The 19,312-nt window shown below is 35.4% G+C and overlaps 1 protein-coding gene across 1 annotated transcript in view; it reads right to left on the bottom strand.

Annotated features, from left to right (window-relative positions):
* The window catches only part of PEX3 (peroxisomal biogenesis factor 3), a 66,959-nt gene that overhangs the window by 34,659 nt on the left and 12,988 nt on the right, over positions 1-19,312 (bottom strand). Inside the window, exons 3-5 of the mRNA XM_001370528.5 lie at positions 8,835-8,916; positions 2,561-2,604; positions 269-393 (exon numbers count right to left, since the gene is read on the bottom strand). Coding sequence (XP_001370565.1) covers positions 269-393; positions 2,561-2,604; positions 8,835-8,916 — 251 coding nt within the window. The remainder of the gene's footprint in view (positions 1-268; positions 394-2,560; positions 2,605-8,834; positions 8,917-19,312) is intronic.

Raw genomic sequence — 19,312 nt, 5'->3', positions numbered from 1 at the left:
TTTTTAAAAGAAAAATAAACCATTACCTTCCACCTTGGAGCCAATACTGTGTATTGGCTCCAAGGCAGAAGAGTGGTAAGGGCTAGGCAATGGGGGTCAAGTGACTTTCCCAGGGTCACACAGCTGGGAAATGTCTGAGGCCAAATTTGAACCCAGGACCATCTGTTTCTAGGTCTGGATCTCAATCCACTGAGCCACCCAGCTGCCCCCTTGTAGAGCTTCTTGAGAGAAAGGGGTAACAGGTATCTATTTAGTGTGATAAACTTACAGTGCCATTTTTACCAACTGCTGCATTATCCAGATATATGTATCCACCAATAATATTTAGTTGGACTCGTAGAAGGACAACAAGCATGCAAGTACTATATACAGCAACAATACTTCTTGTGAAACCTTCAAAGGGAAAAGGAAATAATTTTAGGTGGGATTGTTAAAACTAAAATACACACACACACACACACACACACAATAAGATTGTATTATCCCAGAATTTTATTCATTCATAGGATTTATTACTTAAAAAATGGAGAATACTGTCTTGCAATTTTAACAAGTACAGAAAATTACTAGTCCAAAAAAAACATAATAAAGAGATATACAGAGGTAAAAGTAGGAAAGAAAAATAAATGTTCTTTGTTTCTTATTTGATATAAGTGGATCTTCACTAGAACTAGTGGCTATTTTTCAAAGTTACTTACTATTTAAAGAGATCCAGTTTCTTAATTAAAACAATAAACAACAAAAATAGTTTTAGTAACAGTTTTACAGTATCATCTTAGAAATTCAAAATAGGAAGGATTTGAAGAGCCTTTGAGAGCTACAAACTATAGCATGCCAAAAAACCTGGAAAGATTATACTTGATTGGCTCATCAAATTACATTATAGAACATCATTTAATATGTATGAAGGAAAATGAGTAAAAAAATACTGGTTTAAAATATTTCTTAAGTATAACAATTTGATGAGTACAGTTATAAGGTTTATAATTTGTAATTTGAAAAACAGCTCACTATCAATTATACAGGAGCTAATTATGTAGTTACTTCTTTTCCGCTGCCCATCTTTTGGTTATTCTGTTATTCATAACCACTTTCATCTGACGGTGTTGAGGGCCTGTTGAAACTCAAATCTGTCATATTTTGCAACTTGTGAGTAGTTCTGTAAAAAAGTTTAATGAAGGAGGTTGAAACTAATAAGTCTGAAAGGCAGCATGGACAGCAGGAAGACAATAAAAAGACTTGTGTTTAAGTCCTCACTATGCCATTTACTGGCTGTGTGACTTATGGATAAGTTCAGCCTCTCTGAACCGTAGCTTTTTCATAATAAGAGTCACAGAATTTACACTAAAACATTTTATACAGATATGAACTATTAATATAATCTGTTATTTATTTATTAAGTGTTGTATGGAACATAGTTTAGAATCAAAAACAGGAGGGGAGGAAAAGGCGAAGTATTCTTTTTGTATTAAAGGATTTTAAAAATCTACAGCACAAACTTGAATTTGATGGTTAATACTTTCAATCCCTCCCCTACTCCCTCAAAAAACTGTAATATAATTATAAAACTGTAATATAATTTTTCATGATTAGGATTTAGTTTGTGGACTTTTTAGAAATAAAAAAAGCAATGAAAAAAATAAAAATCTTATTCTGGAAAACGACTGGGAACAGAACCACAGAAGTTATTTAGTTACAAAATCTGGACCACATCGCCTCTGCAACTCTTTAGACATTCATAATTTTAGAGATTTGCCTTGTTCACTGAAGTTATATGACTTGCTCAAGGTTACATAGACAAGATATGTCAGAGAAAAGAATGTATCGAGAGACAGGATGGTGCAGAGGATAGAGAATTAACATTGGAGTCAGGAAGACCTGGGTCCATGTCCTATCTTTGACCAATTATTTATATACATTTTAATTAAATGTATCATAGTTATTTCTGGGGATGTGTAATGGAACTATATGGTTTCTTGCGTAGGTTCGGAGACAGGGCCTGGATCTGTAATTTCATTGGTATGGGGGATTCCCTGGAGATCCCTCTACAATACAGGCCATTACCTTCTCTACAAACTTATAGTTTTAGGAAGCTGCCCAAAGTACTCAGAGATTAAGTGAGTTGCCCAGGGAAAAACAGACAGTATATGTTAAGAGGGAGAACTTGAACTGAGATCTTCTGGTTCCAAGGCCAGCTATCCATTATATCTTGCTGCCTTTCTCTCCTAAAACCATTTAGAAAATTTCAAGCTAAAACAAGACACTTAAATAAAAGTTTTATCACTGAATATTATATTGTAATATATAGCTGAATAAAGCCTCTATCTAACTTGAATAAAATGAAATTTTTATTTAACTTTATTTGTGACGGCAGAGGCCTAAAGATCCCAAACATCTATGGTGTGTTACTACATATGTTCTAGATCAGTATTATATAAGTATTAACCACCTAATAAAGCACTAAAACTGACATGAAGACTATCAGCAACAAACCTTTATATTGTAGGATTTTAAATATTTCAGTCACATTTTAATATACACATGATATATGCAAGCTTACTTATTATCTTCAGATCCTCCCATATTTCTAACTTGTTTGAAGGCCTAAGGAGAAAAAATATTGCAATATTTAAATTTAAAAGTGTGAAATTAATCTATAGAATCTAAAAGTATTGTTATAAAACATGCTATTAAAATCAACACACAAATTATTAAGAAACATCATCTCTTTATTATGCAGATGCTATGCCATGCTGTATTCATTAGGTACATGAATAATAAAAGTATACCGAAGCACAGCATGTTTTTGAAAAAAGTCTTTCAAAGAGATGGAAAGGAAGACCTGATTCATAGCAATTTTGACTTTCTTGCTATAAACAAAACCAGAAGAAGAAAATACAGTTAAATGTAAGGATGGATCATATCTTGCCTTGAAGAGGCAAAGAAAATTGGTTTTTATTGTATAACCAAAGACAAAAGGGAACATCATTTCATGGGATATTTGGTTATATTATATTATAGTAATGATGATAAATATTTCCAAAAAGCCATCAAGAAAGTAATTGTAGCCAAGGCTACATATCAGCCATTAAGGTTAAAGAGATAAAGAAATTCTACACAGAATTTGATTAAAAAAACTAACCTCCATTTTAAATCAATATATGCCTTGATGACTTCAAACCAAAGGTGGAAAAAGATGATGGACAATTAAACTGGAAAGATGCCTTGGGGGGGTGGGGAGGGTGGAGGGGATAAAAAAGAACTTTGTGCAGAAGCTTCAGGCTATTATATCACAAATTTTTCCTTCAAGAGCAGAATTTGTATGGACATGGTGAGTACCAATTAACATTACAAAAAGGCAACTAGAGTTTAGAACATAAACTCATTTTCAAAATGTACTGAGAATGATGATGGGAAATTGTGAATAATCTCACTACTAAAACAGAGGGAGGTGATAGAAGGCAAAATGGCTTAAAAAAAAACAAACAAACCTGACAAGAAATCCAACTAAGTAGAGCAAGGATGAAAATGGAAGAAAAACAAATAGAAAAACATGGAAAAAGATCTGTAAAGATTAGTATAATAAACTTTTTTTTACCATCAAGGATAGAAGAATGTGAATCTTAAAACTGCTCAGACTCTACCTTAGAACATTTGGTTAAGCTATTCCCTTATTGAAACAGGTACTTGATCAGGAATGTAATGGGAACTTTAACATTACTCCACCCATACTTAGGCATACTTTAGGGGGAGATAAAGTTATAAAACTCCTTACTGAACAATGAAAAAGTCCCTAACTCATACTTATAGTAAAGCTAGAACCTTAAGCTAGGTCTATTTCTAGATCTAATACAAAAGGGTGTTAAGTACCTATTAAGGTTAAATTAATCACTAAAAGGTCAAGCAACTTTACAAAGGGCAAGCTTAGCAAGAGATGTGAAGTTTTAGTCTATCCAGAGAAGGTGAGAACAAAAGAAGATGAGAACTAAGAATGGGCAGTCCTGGAAAAAGGGTCTACTGTGATTGGTAGATGTGAAAATTTTGGGGAGGTGACACAAGAGAAAATTTCTTTAAAAGGAAGGGGATGATTGAATTTGAGTAGTTGGAGTTCGTAGTTGGAGTTTTGGAGTTAGTGTGGAGGAGCTTAATTGGAGTTTTGCTTGGGACAAAATCTTGTGGTTGAGTGGATAAAAGACTGACTAGTCTCTCTTAAGGTTTAGGCTTAGGCCTTTTCCTACTATTTCCTCTTATTCTGTCTCTCTCCCTTCCCTTAATTCCTTCATTCGTATTAATTAAAATCTCCATAAAACCCAGCTGACTTGGTATTTCATATTTGGGAATTTTTCCCATGGCGACCACTTATTTTTTATACAAATAAGACACTAAAATTATCTTTTCAGTTTTGGCAATTCACAGTCTTGAAAACCATATTTTCACAGTCATAAGAACCATTACCCTTTGTAAAAAAAAATTTTTCCAGATTTCTTTTGATATACTTTTTAATAATCATTTTCTGACATTTTGCAATCCATGTTCTTTCCTTTCCTTCCCAAGAAGGCAGATTATATGATATAGTTTGTGCATACATTATCATTTCATATTTCATGCTTGTCATGTTGTGAAATAAAACACATATTGCTTACACTGAGAAAAATTCATGGAGGAAATTAAGTGAAGAATGGTATGTTTCAATCTGCATCCAGACTCTGCCAGTTCCTCCTAAGGTGGTGGATAAATTTTTCATGAGAGTCTCTTGGAGTTGTCCTGGATCCTTGACTTGTTGATAACAGTTAAGTCATTAACAGTTGATCATCATACACTATTGTTACTGTGTGCTGTGTTCTCCTGGTTCTGCTCACTTCACTTTGTATCACTTCATATAAGTCTTTCTAGGCTTTTTAAAAATCATTTTGCTTTGTCATTTTTTCTGGCCTAAAAATATCCCATTACAATCATGTAACCATAATTTTTTCAGTCATTCTTCTACTGATGGATATCCTTTAAATTTCCAGTTCTTTGCCACCACAAAAAGAGCTGCTATAAATAAATTTTTCAAAATCCTTACCTTCCATTTTACAATCAATTCTGGTTCTAAGGCAGAAGAGTGGTAAGGGGTAAGTAATGGGGGTTAAATGACTTGCTCAGGGTCACACAGCTAGGAAGTATCTGAGGCTAGATTTGAACCCAGCACTTCCCTTCTCTAGGCCTGGCTCTCAATCCACTGAAATACCTAGGTACCCTTTGCTATAGATATTTTTGTACAGGTAGATTATTTGTCCTTATCTTTAATGTCTTTGGGATGCAGAGCTAATAGTGGTAATGCTGGGTCAAAGGGTATACAGTTTTATGACTCTGGGCATGGTTCAAAATTGCTGCCCAGAATAGTAGTTATCAGTCTACAGTTCCACCAACTATATCCCAATTTTTTCATATCCCCTCCAACATTTATTGTTTTCCTTTATCATGTTAGCTAGTCATGTTAGGGTATGAGGTGGTTCCTAACCTGTTTTAATTTACATTTCTCTAATTAATAGCGATTTGGAGCATTTTTCCCCATATGATTAAATACAGTTTTAATTCTTTATCTGAGAATTGCCTGTTCATATCCATTGGCCACTTGTCAATTGGGGAGAACCACAGTTCCAGATATGTTTGTAGGGGAGATACAAATGGTAGTGGGGAAGCTAAAGGACAAGAAAACAGTGAACTGGACCAAGTATGTATAGAAAGAAAAACCTGGATTGGAAGAGACAAATGTTGAAGCAACGAGAGATCTACATATGTCTTTCCTGCTTAAGGAAGGAAAGATAAGAAAACTGGGAAGATAAATTCCAAACTTGTTCATATCTAAAAAAGGCAACCAAGAAAATATCAGCAAACACTAACCTCTAACGTGCCTACATTCCCAGCTATACAAAAATCTATTCAAGAACAAAGTGCAACTTTAATGAGGATAATAGAAAATAAGCCGGTTTTATGCAAGCAAGAGTTGATAAGGAACCACATTTTTACTATTATACAAGATCTCATTTTGCTAACTGATTATGAAAAAGCATTTGATACCACAGGAAAAAAAATGCCAACTTGAAGGCTCTTTTCCAAGAAAAGGGTCACTGAATCAGTTATCAAAATCCTTCAAGTTTCCTTAAAGGAGAGAACAAAGAGAAATACCTGCTTAAAAATATTTCTATTAGCTCTTTTTGTGGTGACAAAGAATTGGAAATCTGAAAGAACGTCTATCAATTGAGGAATGGCTGAACAAATAAGTTGTGGTATATGATTATGATGGAAAACTATTGTGCTGTAAGAGATGATGAATAGGATGGTTTTGGAAAAGCCTGGGAAAACTTATGTGAAGTGAAGTCAGTAGAATTCAGAGAACAGTGTACACAGCAACAGCAATATTGTAAAAATGGTCATCTGTGAAAGCCTTAGCTACTCTTATCAAAGCAAAGACCCAATTCCAAAGGATCCATGATGAAAAATGCTATCCACACCTCCAGTAAGAGATCTGAAAATTAAAGGATACTTTTTTCCACTTTCTTTAGATTTCTTACTTTTTTATTTTTGCAATGTGGCTAATATGGACATTTTTTTCATGACTGCACATGTATAATTGATATAATTTTGCTTGTCTTCTCAATGGATGAAGGAGGAATGAGAAAGTAAATATTTAGAACTCAAAAATTAAAAATAAATGAATATAAAAAATGAATTAAAATAGAAAAATTGACTATAACATCACGCATAAAGCAATGAATGTAAGGGATAAGAAAGAAAATCTGAATTTGAATTGTTTCAGACATTTAATCATTGTGTGACCCCTTGGCAAAGTATTTAACTGTGCTTGACCTCAATTTTCTCCTCTGTAAAATAAGTACTATAATTCCCATTTTATAAAGTGTCGTGTAGATTAAATAAAGTAACATATGCAAAGTGCTTTGCAAACCTTAAAAGTACTATAAGAAGGCAAGCTATTATGAATGCTCACTAAAGATGTTCAGCAATGTGAAGAGGAGATCTAGCTCAGAGATAAGGTAGAAAAGAAGCGTTTTGTGAATGGTGAGGTTCTTCAGACTGTTTTTGCACTTGCTGCATCAAGTCCCAGAACTGTACAGCCTCCAGGAAGAAATATGTAACCACTCAAAAAAGTTTGGCTATACTATTTAGTAGGGGCAATATCATAGCCTTTCCCCTCATGTAGTTAGGGTAGTTTTTCCTTAAAAGCTATTGATGGGAGACTTAGTAGGCCGAAGAGAATACTGACATTACTTTGTTATTATGTGATTTATAAAGCATGAATACTTGAGGGCCTCACATATGCTCAGATGGTGAATTATGATTAGAGCTCTGCTCAGCTGAATTAACTGGAGGTGTTTTCTATGACTCTGCTTGTTGAATATCCTTCTTTGGCTAATATCTTTTTCTTAGCCACTAAATTACTTATCAGTAAATCTTAGATACTGAAATTGAACAACCAGGTACTGGCCTGAGTTAGGCTCAGCCCAGGACAACTATCCACACAGGAAAGACCATGAGGAAGAAGACTGTCTAACACCAGATTAAGGAATGCAGCTGAAAGGATAATTTATGAAACTTATCTGGCGTTAGGAATATTTGAGACAGAGAGTACAGATGGAACAAGTTGAGCCTAGAGAGGAACAATAAGGAGAGTAGCCTAGATTGCCTTTAGGAAAGGACAGAACAGCTATATGGCAAAAATGTATTGTTTACAATAGCTTCCATTGAATAAAAAATTTGTATCACAAAGAAGGCAATGGAGAGACACAAGGGGGCTGGAAGTGGGAAGGAGGCACACAAAACCTACAACCTGTAACTAATGCAGAAATTAAAAGAAGACAAGCATGAAAGGATAATATTGGGAAGTCAAAGGATGGAAAAAGAACAGGAGACGGGCAGAGTAGTACTCCTGAGTAGAACCTCTGTGGTGAAGCTAGAGGAATACATGGACAAGAATGATACAGGATGCATCGACATGGATTACTGACTGCATTTTTAGAAGGAACTCTCACAGATCCATTTGATTACTTATGCTATTCTAGTCATTGGGTAATGGACAGTGTTCCAAACCTTAACCCCCCTACCTCCCCCCCCCCCCCAATTCTTTAGCTACTCTGATGGAGATGCAAGTTCATTGTCTGGAAAGAGAACAGAACTTAAATCCAGAAAGCATAAGTTTTTAGTTCCAGCTTTGCCCCTTAGCTGTATGATATTTAATGTCAAGATACATATAATCTGAGGAACAGATTATAGAAGGACAGGCAAAGAATGGTGATCAAGACTGTCAGACAGTGCTAAATTATATCAATGACATGTGTGTCTATTTAAAGACAATTTGTACAAAATAGCAAGAAAATATGATTTAAAAAGCATTTAAATTATATTAATTAAAATTATCTTTGTGAAACTATTTTCTGGTCCCAACTAAAAATCTAACTATTCTCTCAAGTTGTCCAATATTAAGGCATAAAGCTCTTTAAAAACTTTATAAAGGAGGCAGCTGGGTAGGTTGGTGGATTGAGAGCCAGGCCTAGAGATGGGGAGTCCTAGGTTCAAATCTGACCTCTGACACTTCCCATTTGTGTGACCCTGGGCAAGTCACTTAACCCCTATTGCCTAGCCCTTACCACTCTTCTGCCTTGGAACTAATACACAGTATTGATTCCAAGATGGAAGGAAAAGGTTTAAAAAAAAAACTCAATAAATCTAAATTTAAAGCATTCCTATGTGTTGGAAAGATGAATCTATTTAGATGCATCTATAAATTTAGGATTATGTAGATTTTTTATTAAATACATTTTTCTTGTATTTACCTGTTCTTCAGAAGAGCTGTGAGGTTCTCAGAATTTAATTGCTGCATTAAGGCATCTCTCAATGTTGGAAGCATTGATAGAACTGTAATTCAAATAAATATAGCAGTTAAAACACTAAGAGTTATGTGAGTATCTTAAGTGAATAATATGAATAATAGTAAGCTACTTGGTTATATAACATGTCTAGTAGGTATATGTTGGCAGAGAGTAAAGAATGGACATTCAAATTAGTATGTTAAATTCTGGGAATAAAAATACAAAAAATAACAACTCTGGTTGTCAAGGTATTTACATTCTATCCGAAGACAATATATAAGGATATACAAAATAAATATATAAATACAAAATAATTTTCTGGGGGAACCCACTAGTAACTGGGCAATCAGACAAGGCCTAGTCTACAAACTGAATCTTGAATTGAGTTTTGAAGGAAGCTAGAGCATCTAAGTGGAAGTGCTCCTCAGGCATGTGTATGCCTAAACAAAGACATGGAGACAGGAAATGGAGTACTGTGTATTAGGAACAACAAGAAGGTTATGTTTACTGAACTTCTGAGAATGTGAAGAGGAATAATGTAGAATAACAGAAATACAGGTTTAGGCTGTGATGGGTATATATAGTCAAGGCAAGGCATCTGTATATTACCCTAAACGATAGGGTAACATTGAAGCTCGATGAATAAGGACTGACGTGCATATGCTTGTGCTTTAGGAAAATGACTGTGGCAATTTGTGGAGGATAGACTGAAGAATAGAGAAACTTGAGACAGTGAGACCAAAATCATCCCAGGTGAGAGGGATCAGGGCTTGAACTAAATTAGTGCTATAATGAGTAAAGAGAAGGGAACAGGTGTAAAGGGATGTTGTGGGAGTGGCCATGACAAGGTTATCAACTTACTGGATGTGAGAGAAAGTGAGGAATCAAAGATGACACTAGGTCCACAAGATACATCCAAACAGGTAATTGATAATGTGAGACCAGAATTCATGAAAGACACTAGGACTAGGCCTATTTGGGAGACAGCTTCAAATACATATTAAAATCCATGGGAACTGAGGAGCTCACTGAGAGAGTAAAGAAAAATAACAAGCAGGAACAGTATAGAGCCCTGGTTTACACAGAGTTAAGAAGCGTGAGATGGATATATAATGATGATCCAACAAAAAGACTGAAAAAGAAAGATTAGATAGGGAAAAGGAGAAGCAAGAAAAAGTTAGGAAAACCTAGAGAGGATATAGAAAGGGAGGGTGACCAACAATTTTAAAGGAGTTAAAGAATTCAAGTTTAAGAGCTCAGAAAAGGTTATGAAGTTTGGCAATTAAATATTAGTGTAGATACTGTTAAAGAAATCATTTTCAGTTAAATGATGAGTTTGAGAACAAGACTATAATGGATTGAGAATGAATAAGTGGGTGAGAAACAAGGGCAACAAGTGTAAATGGATTTTTAATAGTAATTTGGTTGAGAAAGGGAGAGAAGATGGTGTTTTTAAACAGAAAGAAACCAAGATCTATTGAACGAGATGAGATCAAGGCTAAATAGCCTTAGCCTTGCCAAGAAACATAACCTCTATGATAGACACAGATTGGAGAAAGGAAGTGAGAATGGGGCATAATCATGCACTTTGGGGAGATTCCTTCATGCTAATTTTATGGGAAGATATAAATAAGAATCATAAGAAGGAGAGGCATGGACAAACTATGGTTTGGCTATTACAGGGACATCCAAACTGCAGATCTCTATAGGAACTGGGCTGGCCTGTGAACCTAATTACCTTCTCTTTCCAGAGACTGAGGTGTTGCAAGAAGGGACGGGATCATGCTTCCCTTGTGTTGGAGGAAGTATGCCTATTTATGAAATTATACTTTTGGAAGTAAATAATCTTTATTTCTCTCCCTCATCTCCACCCACTCTTCCCACAGCTGATGCACAATTTCATTGGGTATTACTTGTGTCCTTGATCAGAACCCATTTCCATGTTGTTGTTTGCCCTAGGATGTTCATTTAGAGTCTACATCCCCAACCATATCCCTTCGACCCACGTATTCAAGCAGTTGTTTTTCTTTGGTGTTTCTACTCCCACTGTTTCTTCTGACTGTAGATAGTGGTTTTTCTTGTAGATTCCTCCAAGTTGTTCAGGATCACTGCATTGCCACTAATGGAAAAGTTCATTACATTCGACTGTACCACAATGTATCAGTCTCTGTGTACAATGTTCTCCTGGTTCTGCTCCTCTCACTCTGCATCACTTCCTGGAGGTTGTTCCAGTCTCCATGGAATTCCTCCACTTTATTATTCCTTTTAGCACAACAGTATTCCATCACCAACATGTACCACAATTTGTTCAGCCATTCCCCAATTGAAGGGCATTCCCTCATTTTCCAATTTTTGGCCACCACAAAGAGCACAGCTATGAATATTCTTGTACAAGTCTTTTTCCTTATTATCTCTTTGGGGTACAAACCCAGCAGTGCTATGGCTGGATCAAAGGGCAGACAGTCTTTTATCGCCCTTTGGGCATAGTTCCAAATTGCCCTCGGAATGGTTGGATCAATTCACAACTCAACCAGCAATGAATTAATGTCCCAACTTTGCCACACCCCCTCCAGCATTCATTACTTTCCTTTGCTGTCATGTGAACCAATCTGCTAGGTGTGAGGTGGTACCTCAGAGTTGTTTTGATTTGCATTTCTCTGATTATAAGAGATTTAGAATGCTTTTTCATGTGCTTATTAGTAGTTTTGATTTCTTTATCTGAAAATTGCCTATTCATGTCCTTTGCCCATTTAACAATTGGAGAATGGCTTGATGTTTTGTACAACTGGTTTAGCTCTTTATAAATTTGAGTAATTAGACCTTTGTCAGAGGTTTTTGTAATGAAGATTGTTTCCCAATTTGTTGCTTCCCTTCTAATTTTGGTTGCATTCGTTTTGTTTGTACAAAACCTTTTTAATTTGATGTAATCAAAATTATTGATTTTACATTTTATGATTTTTTTCTAGCTCTTTCTTGGTTTTAATGTCTTTCCTTTCCCAAAGATCTGACAAGTATACTATTCTATGTTCGCCTAATTTGCTTATAGTTTCCTTCTTTATATTCAGGTCATTCACCCATTCTGAGTTTATCTTGGTGCCTAATCTCTCCCATACTGTCTTCCAATTTTCCCAGCAGTTCCTTATTAAATAGTGGGGTGTGGTCCCCAAAACTAGGATCTTTGGGCTTATTATAGACTGTCTTGCTGAGGTTATTTACTGCTAGTCTATTCCATGGATCCTCCTTTCTGTCTCTTAGCCAGTACCAAATTGTTTTGATAACCACTGCTTTATAGTATAGTTTGAGATCTGGGACTGCAAGTCCTCCTTCCTTTTCATTTTTTTTTTCATGATTTCCCTGGACATCCTTGATCTTTTGTTCTTCCATATGAACTTTGTTATGTTTTTTTTTTTTAATTCAGTAAAAAAGTTTTTTGGTAGTTCAATGGGTCTGGCACTAAATAAGTAAATTTGGGTAGGATTGTCATTTTTATTATGTTAGCTCGTCCTACCCAAGAGCAATCAATGTTTTTCCAATTGTTTAGATCTAGTTTTAATTGTGTGGAGAGTGTTTTGTAGTTGTGTTCATATAGTTCCTGTGTTTGTCTTGGCAGATCGATTCCTAAATATTTTATATTGTCTTGGGTGACTTTAAATGGAATTTCTCTTTCTAGTTCTTGCTGCTGAAATGGGTTGGAGATATATAGAAATGCTGATGACTTATGCAGGTTTATTTTGTATCCTGCAACTTTGCTAAAGTTGTTGATTATTTCTACTAGCTTTTTGGTTGATTCTCTAGGATTCTTTAAGTAGACCATCATATCATCTGCAAAGAGTGATAGCTTGGTCTCCTCATTGCCAATTCTAATACCTTCAATTTCTTTTTCTTCTCTAATTGTGACTGCTAGTGTTTCTAGTACAATGTTAAATAATAGAGGTGATAATGGGCATCCTTGTTTCACTCCTGATCTTATTGGGAAGGCTTCCAGTTTATCCCCATTGCAGATGATGTTTGCTGATGGTTTTAGATATATACTGTTTATTATTATCAGGAAAGAACCTTCTATTCTTATACTTTCTAGTGTCTCCAATAGTAATGAGTGTTGTATTTTGTCAGAGGCTTTTTCTGTATCTATTGAGATAATCATGTGATTTTTGTTGGTTTGCTTGTTAATGTGGTCAATTATGTGGATGGTTTTCCTAATATTGAATCGTTCTTGCATTCCTGGTATGAATCCTATCTGGTTATAGTGAATAACCCTTGTGATGACTTGCTGGAGTCTTTTTGCTAGTATCCTACTTAAGATTTTTGCATCTATATTCATTAGGGAGATTGGTCTATAGTTTTCTTTCTGTTTTTGACCTGCCTGGTTTTAGATTCAGAGTACCATATTTGTGTCGTAAAAAGAATTTGGTAGAACCCCTTCTTGGCTTATTCTGTCAAATAGTTTGTATAATATTGGGATTAGTTGTTCTTTAAATGTTTGATAGAATTCATTTGTGAATCCATCTGGACCTGGGGATTTTTTCTTAGGGAGTTCTTTGATGGCTTGTTCAATTTCTTTTTCTGATATGGGGTTGTTTAGGTAATCTATTTCTTCGTCTGTTAGTCTAGGGAATTTATATTTTTGTTAAGTATTCATCCACATCACCTAGATTGCCATATTTGTTGCCATATAATTGGGCATAGTAGTTTTTAATGATTGCTTTAATTTCCTCTTCATTAGAGGAGAGGTCTCCCTTTTCATCTTGGATACTATCAATTTGGTTTTCTTTTTTCCTTTTTTTAATTAGACTGACCAGTATTTTGTCTATTTTATTTATTTTTTCAAAGTACCAGCTTCTAGTCTCATTTATTAAATCAATAGTTCTTTGACTTTCAATTTTATTAATTTCTCCTTTGATTTTTTGGATCTTTAATTTAGTCTTCATCTGAGGATTTTAAAATTTGTTCACTTTCTAGTTTTTTAATTTGCGTGCCCAATTCATTGACCTCTGCCCTCCCTAATTTGTTAATATATGAACTCAAGGATATAAATTTCCCTCTGAGTATTGGTTTGGCTGCATCCCATATGTTTGGAAAGGATGTCTCATCATTGTAATTTTCTTCAATGAAATTATTGTTTCTATGATTTGTTTTTTGACTAACCGGTTTTGGAGAATCGTATTGTTTAATTTCCAGTTAACTTTTGATTTAGCTCTCCATGTACCCTTACTAATTATTATTCTCATTGCATTGTGATCTGAGAAGGTTGCATTTATTATTTCTGCTCTTTTGTACTTGTTTACAATGTTTTTATGCCCTAATACATGGTCAATTTTTGTGAATGTACCATGTACTGCTGAAAAGGTGTATTCCTTTTTGTCCCTATTTATTTTTCTCCACATATCTACTAATTCTATTTTTTCTAAGATTTCATTCACTTCTCTTACCTCTTAGTTATTTTTTGGTTTGATTTTTATCTAGTTCGGATAGAGGAAGGTTCAGGTCTCCCACTAGAATAGTTTTTCTATCTATTTCATCCTTGAGCTTGTAACAGTCCACACATGTGTATGTATAAGGTAGATGTTTGATCTGTGGAATTGTATTGAGAAACGCATGGTCAGAACCTGCGCATGGCAGTAAAGGTTCTTAACATTCTGGCGCGAATCCAGGTTTCTTTGTGTTCACCTGGTTAAGGTAATCCACGCCTCAAACTTGTTGTAATTTACATTTGAACTAATGGCAATCCACTGTGTGCTGCTGATTATGTATTACGTATCGTTTACATCATTATGCCAATGAAAACGGAGGAGCCACCAGAAAAAGCCCCTTCCCTTACCTTTCTTCTCTCCTACTTGGAACTTGGCCCCAAGCCAGGAACCACTCCCTTAATGGAGCCCCTTTGTTCTCTAATAAAGATCTTCCTTCTCTAATCTTTCCTTCCTTCTCTCCTGATCTCAAGGCAGTGTGATCTGCACTTGGAGCGCAAGCTCTAAATCTGTTAGAGGTTACTCTCTTAACTGATCTCTATCCTCATTCAGGTATTGTTGATTATTTTTATTTTTCTGCATTGTGTCCCTGCAGAGAAAGATAACAGGAGCTTTTCAGTGTGGCTTCGTTCTATTGTCTGGTCTGTGTGTCTTCCTTAATTTCTTTAAACATCCCTCCGGCTTCTGTCTTCTCCTCAAATCATAATTAGGTAAATATTCCCTTTAGTGTAGCGGCTGCTGGTCAGCTCCCTACAGAGCTCCACTAGTTTCTCCCTTAGAAATTTGGATGCTTTGCCATTTGGTGCATACAAATTGAGTACTGATATTTCCTCATTGTCTATATTGCCTTTTATCAGGATGTAATTACCTTCTCAATCTCTTTTAACTAGATTTACTTTTACTTTGGCTTTGTCAGATATCACGATTGCAACTCCTGCCTTCTTTTTTATCAGTTGATGCCCAATAGATTTGGCTCCATCCTCTTAACTTTCACCCTATGTGTATCTACCTTCCTCATGTGTGCTTCTTGTAGACAGCATATGGTAGGGTTTTGGATTCTAATCCACTCTGCTATTCACTTGTGTTTTATTGGCGAGTTCATTCCATTCACATTCAGAGTTGATTACTAGCTGTGTATTTCCCAGCATTTTGATTTCTGCTCCTAGTCCTGCCTTTTCTTCTTTCACTATTTCCTTCTACACCAATGTTTGTTTTTAATCAATCCCCCTAGTTCCCCCCCCTTATTTTACTACACATTCTATCCCCCTCCCTTCTTATTCCCCCCTTATTTTCTTTGCAGTCTTTTTACAACTACCCCCCAACCCTCTCCCTCCCTTATACTGCTTCCCTCCCCACCAGTCCATTTATTACCCTTCTACTCCCCTATAGGGCATGAATTTATTCTCTGCCCCAATGGATTGGATTGTTCTTCCCTCTTTGGGTCAATTTCAACGCACGTAAGAGTTGAGTATTTCCTATCTCCAACCTCTTTACCCTTCCAGTGTATTGATGTTATCCCCCCTCCCGCCATGAGCTTCTTTGTGACATATAAATTTACCCCCTTTTGTTTCTTTTCCCATTTCTTTTAGTATTAACCTCTTTTTTTAGCTCTAGTTGTATATATATACATACATACACATATGTATATGTGTTTATGCATACATTATCTATATACCTATTTATGTCTTGTTATTTCATCCTATACAGTTTGTTATTGTTCCCTCTAAGTGTAATTCTTCTAGCTGCCCAGGTATTAACAACAGTTTTTAAGAATTACCAATGATCTCTTTTCTTAAGGGATACATATTTTAACTTATTGAGTCTCTTTAAAAAAAGGGTTTTTTTGTTTTTTCTTTTTCCCCCTCTTTTTTAGTTACCTTTTGATGATTCTCTTGCGTTCTGTGCTTTGACATCAAATTTTCTGGTCAGGTCTGGTCTTTTCTTTACAAATTCTTGGACTTCTTCTATTTTGTTGAATGACTATACTTTCCCCTATAACAATATAGTCAGTTTTGCTGGGTAGTTGATACTTGGTTGTAGACCTAGTTCCCTTGCTTTCCAGAATATCATATTCCATGCCTTTCGGTCCTTCAGTATAGATGCAGCCAGATCCTATATTATCCTCACTGTGGTTCCATGGTATCTGAATGACTTCTTCTTGGCAGCTTGTAATATTTTTTCTTTGGTCTGATAGTTCTTGAATTTGGCTATAATATTCCTGGGTGTTGCTATTTGGGGATTAAGCACAGGAGATGATCTGTGGATTCTTTCAATCTCCACTTTTCCCTCTTGTTCTAGAATATTGGGGCAGTTTTCTTGAATAATTTCCTGTAGTATTATGTCCAGGCTTTTTCTTTTGTCATGGTCTTCTGGTAGACCAATGATTCTCTCCTCAAACGATTTTCTAAATCCTCTGTTTTGTGAATGAGATGCTTCATATTTTCCTCAATTTTTTCATTCTTTTCATTTTGTTTTATAGTGTCCTGCTGCCTTGTGAGGTCACTTAATTCTAGTTGTTGTATTCTGGTTCTTAAAGACTGGATTTCTTCCCTGGATTTTTGGTCATCCTTCTCCTTCAGGTCTGATTTTCTTTGGAGGTCATCTTTCATCCTCTTTACCTCATCTCTCATCTCCTTTGCCTCATCTTTCATCTTCTTTGCCTCATTTTCAAGCTGGTTGATTTTGGCTTTCAAGACACTATTTTCTGTTTCCAGATGACTTATCCAGATGACTTTAAGTTCTTTTCCCTATCTTCTTCAGCCTCTCTTAATTGTGTTTTTAATTGCATTTTGAGTTCTTCCAAAGCCTGTATCCAATTCACTGGGATTTCTGATTTATCGTTTGATGATCCCTCCTGCTCTGTTCTGTTTGCTCTTTGTTTGTTACCTGTATAGAAGCTGTCTATCGCAATTTCTTTCTTCTTTTTTTGTTGTTTGCCAATATTTACCCCTTTTTTACTCCCTATATTTGTCTGTGATCTTGCTCCTCTCATTTTTTTGGTTTTGGGGTTTTCTGTCAGTCTCCCTTCATGGAGCTTTGACAGAAGATCTCTCCTTGCAGTCTGTGGGGGAGGTGTGTTGTAGTTTGAGCTTCCCTGTCCTCTGGAGGCTTTTATACACACACACACATACACACACACACACACACACACACACACACACATGTATGCTGGAATTGTCAAAGACTATAACTTCATTAATTCTGTGGTATTGACAGAAACAAAATATTGTAGGAGAGAAGATGAGAGGTTTTTCTCTACAGATTCCAGGGAAGGCCGTAGGGTTGAGGTAGACTCAAGAAGTCTGATAGTCAGAGATACATATCTCAGAACAGTTGTAGTGATTTCTGAAGTAAAAACAATATTTGGTAGGTAAGGAACTGTATGAGACTGAGGAATTAGTAATGACCAAAATGAGCACTGTGAAATGAAGTCTAAAATGATTAGTGGGAGGTACTGATTGATTACAGAAAAAAAAATTCAATACAGGGTAAGCAACATATTATTGAATTTAACCATGAAAATTCCCATTTATTACCTTTGTCAGGCTACAGGTATATGCAAGTTCTGATGCTCTGCTATGAGAGGCTGAAATTCACCCTAGCTTTTTCTTAATTCTCTTTAGCTGAAAGGCTCCCAAAACCATAACAGTTTTAATTAATATCCATAATAACCACAGAATTTACTGAGTAAACAACTCACAAATAATAAACTCCAAATATCTTCCTCAAAGGCCCTTTTAAATTAGTTCTAGTCCAATCTGTTGGATTACTTTTAATTCTAGTGCTTTCCCTCTGTTAAGTATTTTCTATTTATCATGTATTTGTATTGTTTAAATATTATCTTCCCCATTAGATTGCAAATTCCTGGAAGGTAGGAACTATCTTTTGCCTCTTTTTATATCCCCGGGATTTAGCATTGTAACAGACACATAGTAGGCACTTATTAATGCTTACTGCAAATTCACCTGAATTTTTTGAATAGCTATTTTGCTGTGCTTTCAGTTTATTGGAGAAGTCTGATACAATTCTACTTAGGGTATAATATTTAAGTTCATGCTTTCCCTTTACAATCTATTATTTTATTTTCCTTTCTTTTTAAATCAGCACTTAGTTCCTATAATTTGTTTTGCCTATACTAACATGAGCACAAGCTCCTCTCAAAGCTTCTCCCTACCATTCTTCTACCCAATTTGGTCCCTTCTTTACCTATTCTGCCTTATTTCCCCTTCCAAGCCCAAATTCTTAAAGTTTAAGGTAATTTCTTCCATCATTAATTCACTTTTCCCACATAGCTAAGAGAGTTCCCTCACCCAACTCCACTTTCCAAATCATTCAATTTATTTTAGTACCTTTTCCAAGAAATTTTAATTGAATTCATCTCCCTTCTAATTTTTTTCCTCTTTTAGGATACTTTAGAATCTAACCCACTTAGCCTAACTATTAGTGGGATTATGGCTCAACTCCCCTTACTCCTTATTTCCTTCTGACAGATCTTCTGAAAAGACTCATTTATAAAAACATTAATTCATTATGGCAGTAGTAAGATATGATAGAAGGAGTTCTGTATCAAAAAAAGCATTTACTAAGCACCTGTTTTATGCCAGGTACCAAGGATACAAAGATAACAAAATAATCTCAGATGAAGGAGACTAATAAAGGTTTCATTTTGGAGGTCACACATGAGTTTAAACTGAAGAAAACTAAAGATTTTAAGAAGTAGAGGTGAGTAAAGCTTATGTTACAGACATGAGGAACAAACTGTATAGGAGGGAAAAATTAAAGATGGAGTACTATATATCAGAATGCAGATTGTGTGAAGGAAAACAATGTGTAAGAAATCAGGAAAAGTAGATTAGAGCCAAATCTTGGAAGATATTTAAATACCATATTGACCAGTTTGTATTTCTTTGATCCTAGAGGCAATTGGGAGAACCTGGAGCTTTATGAGCAGGAGATTGCCATACTCTTACCTTG

This window comes from Monodelphis domestica, chromosome 2 (assembly GCF_027887165.1).
Source record: "Monodelphis domestica isolate mMonDom1 chromosome 2, mMonDom1.pri, whole genome shotgun sequence".
Classification (NCBI taxonomy): Eukaryota; Metazoa; Chordata; class Mammalia; order Didelphimorphia; family Didelphidae; genus Monodelphis; species Monodelphis domestica.
This window is presented reverse-complemented; position numbering and strand designations above follow the sequence as displayed.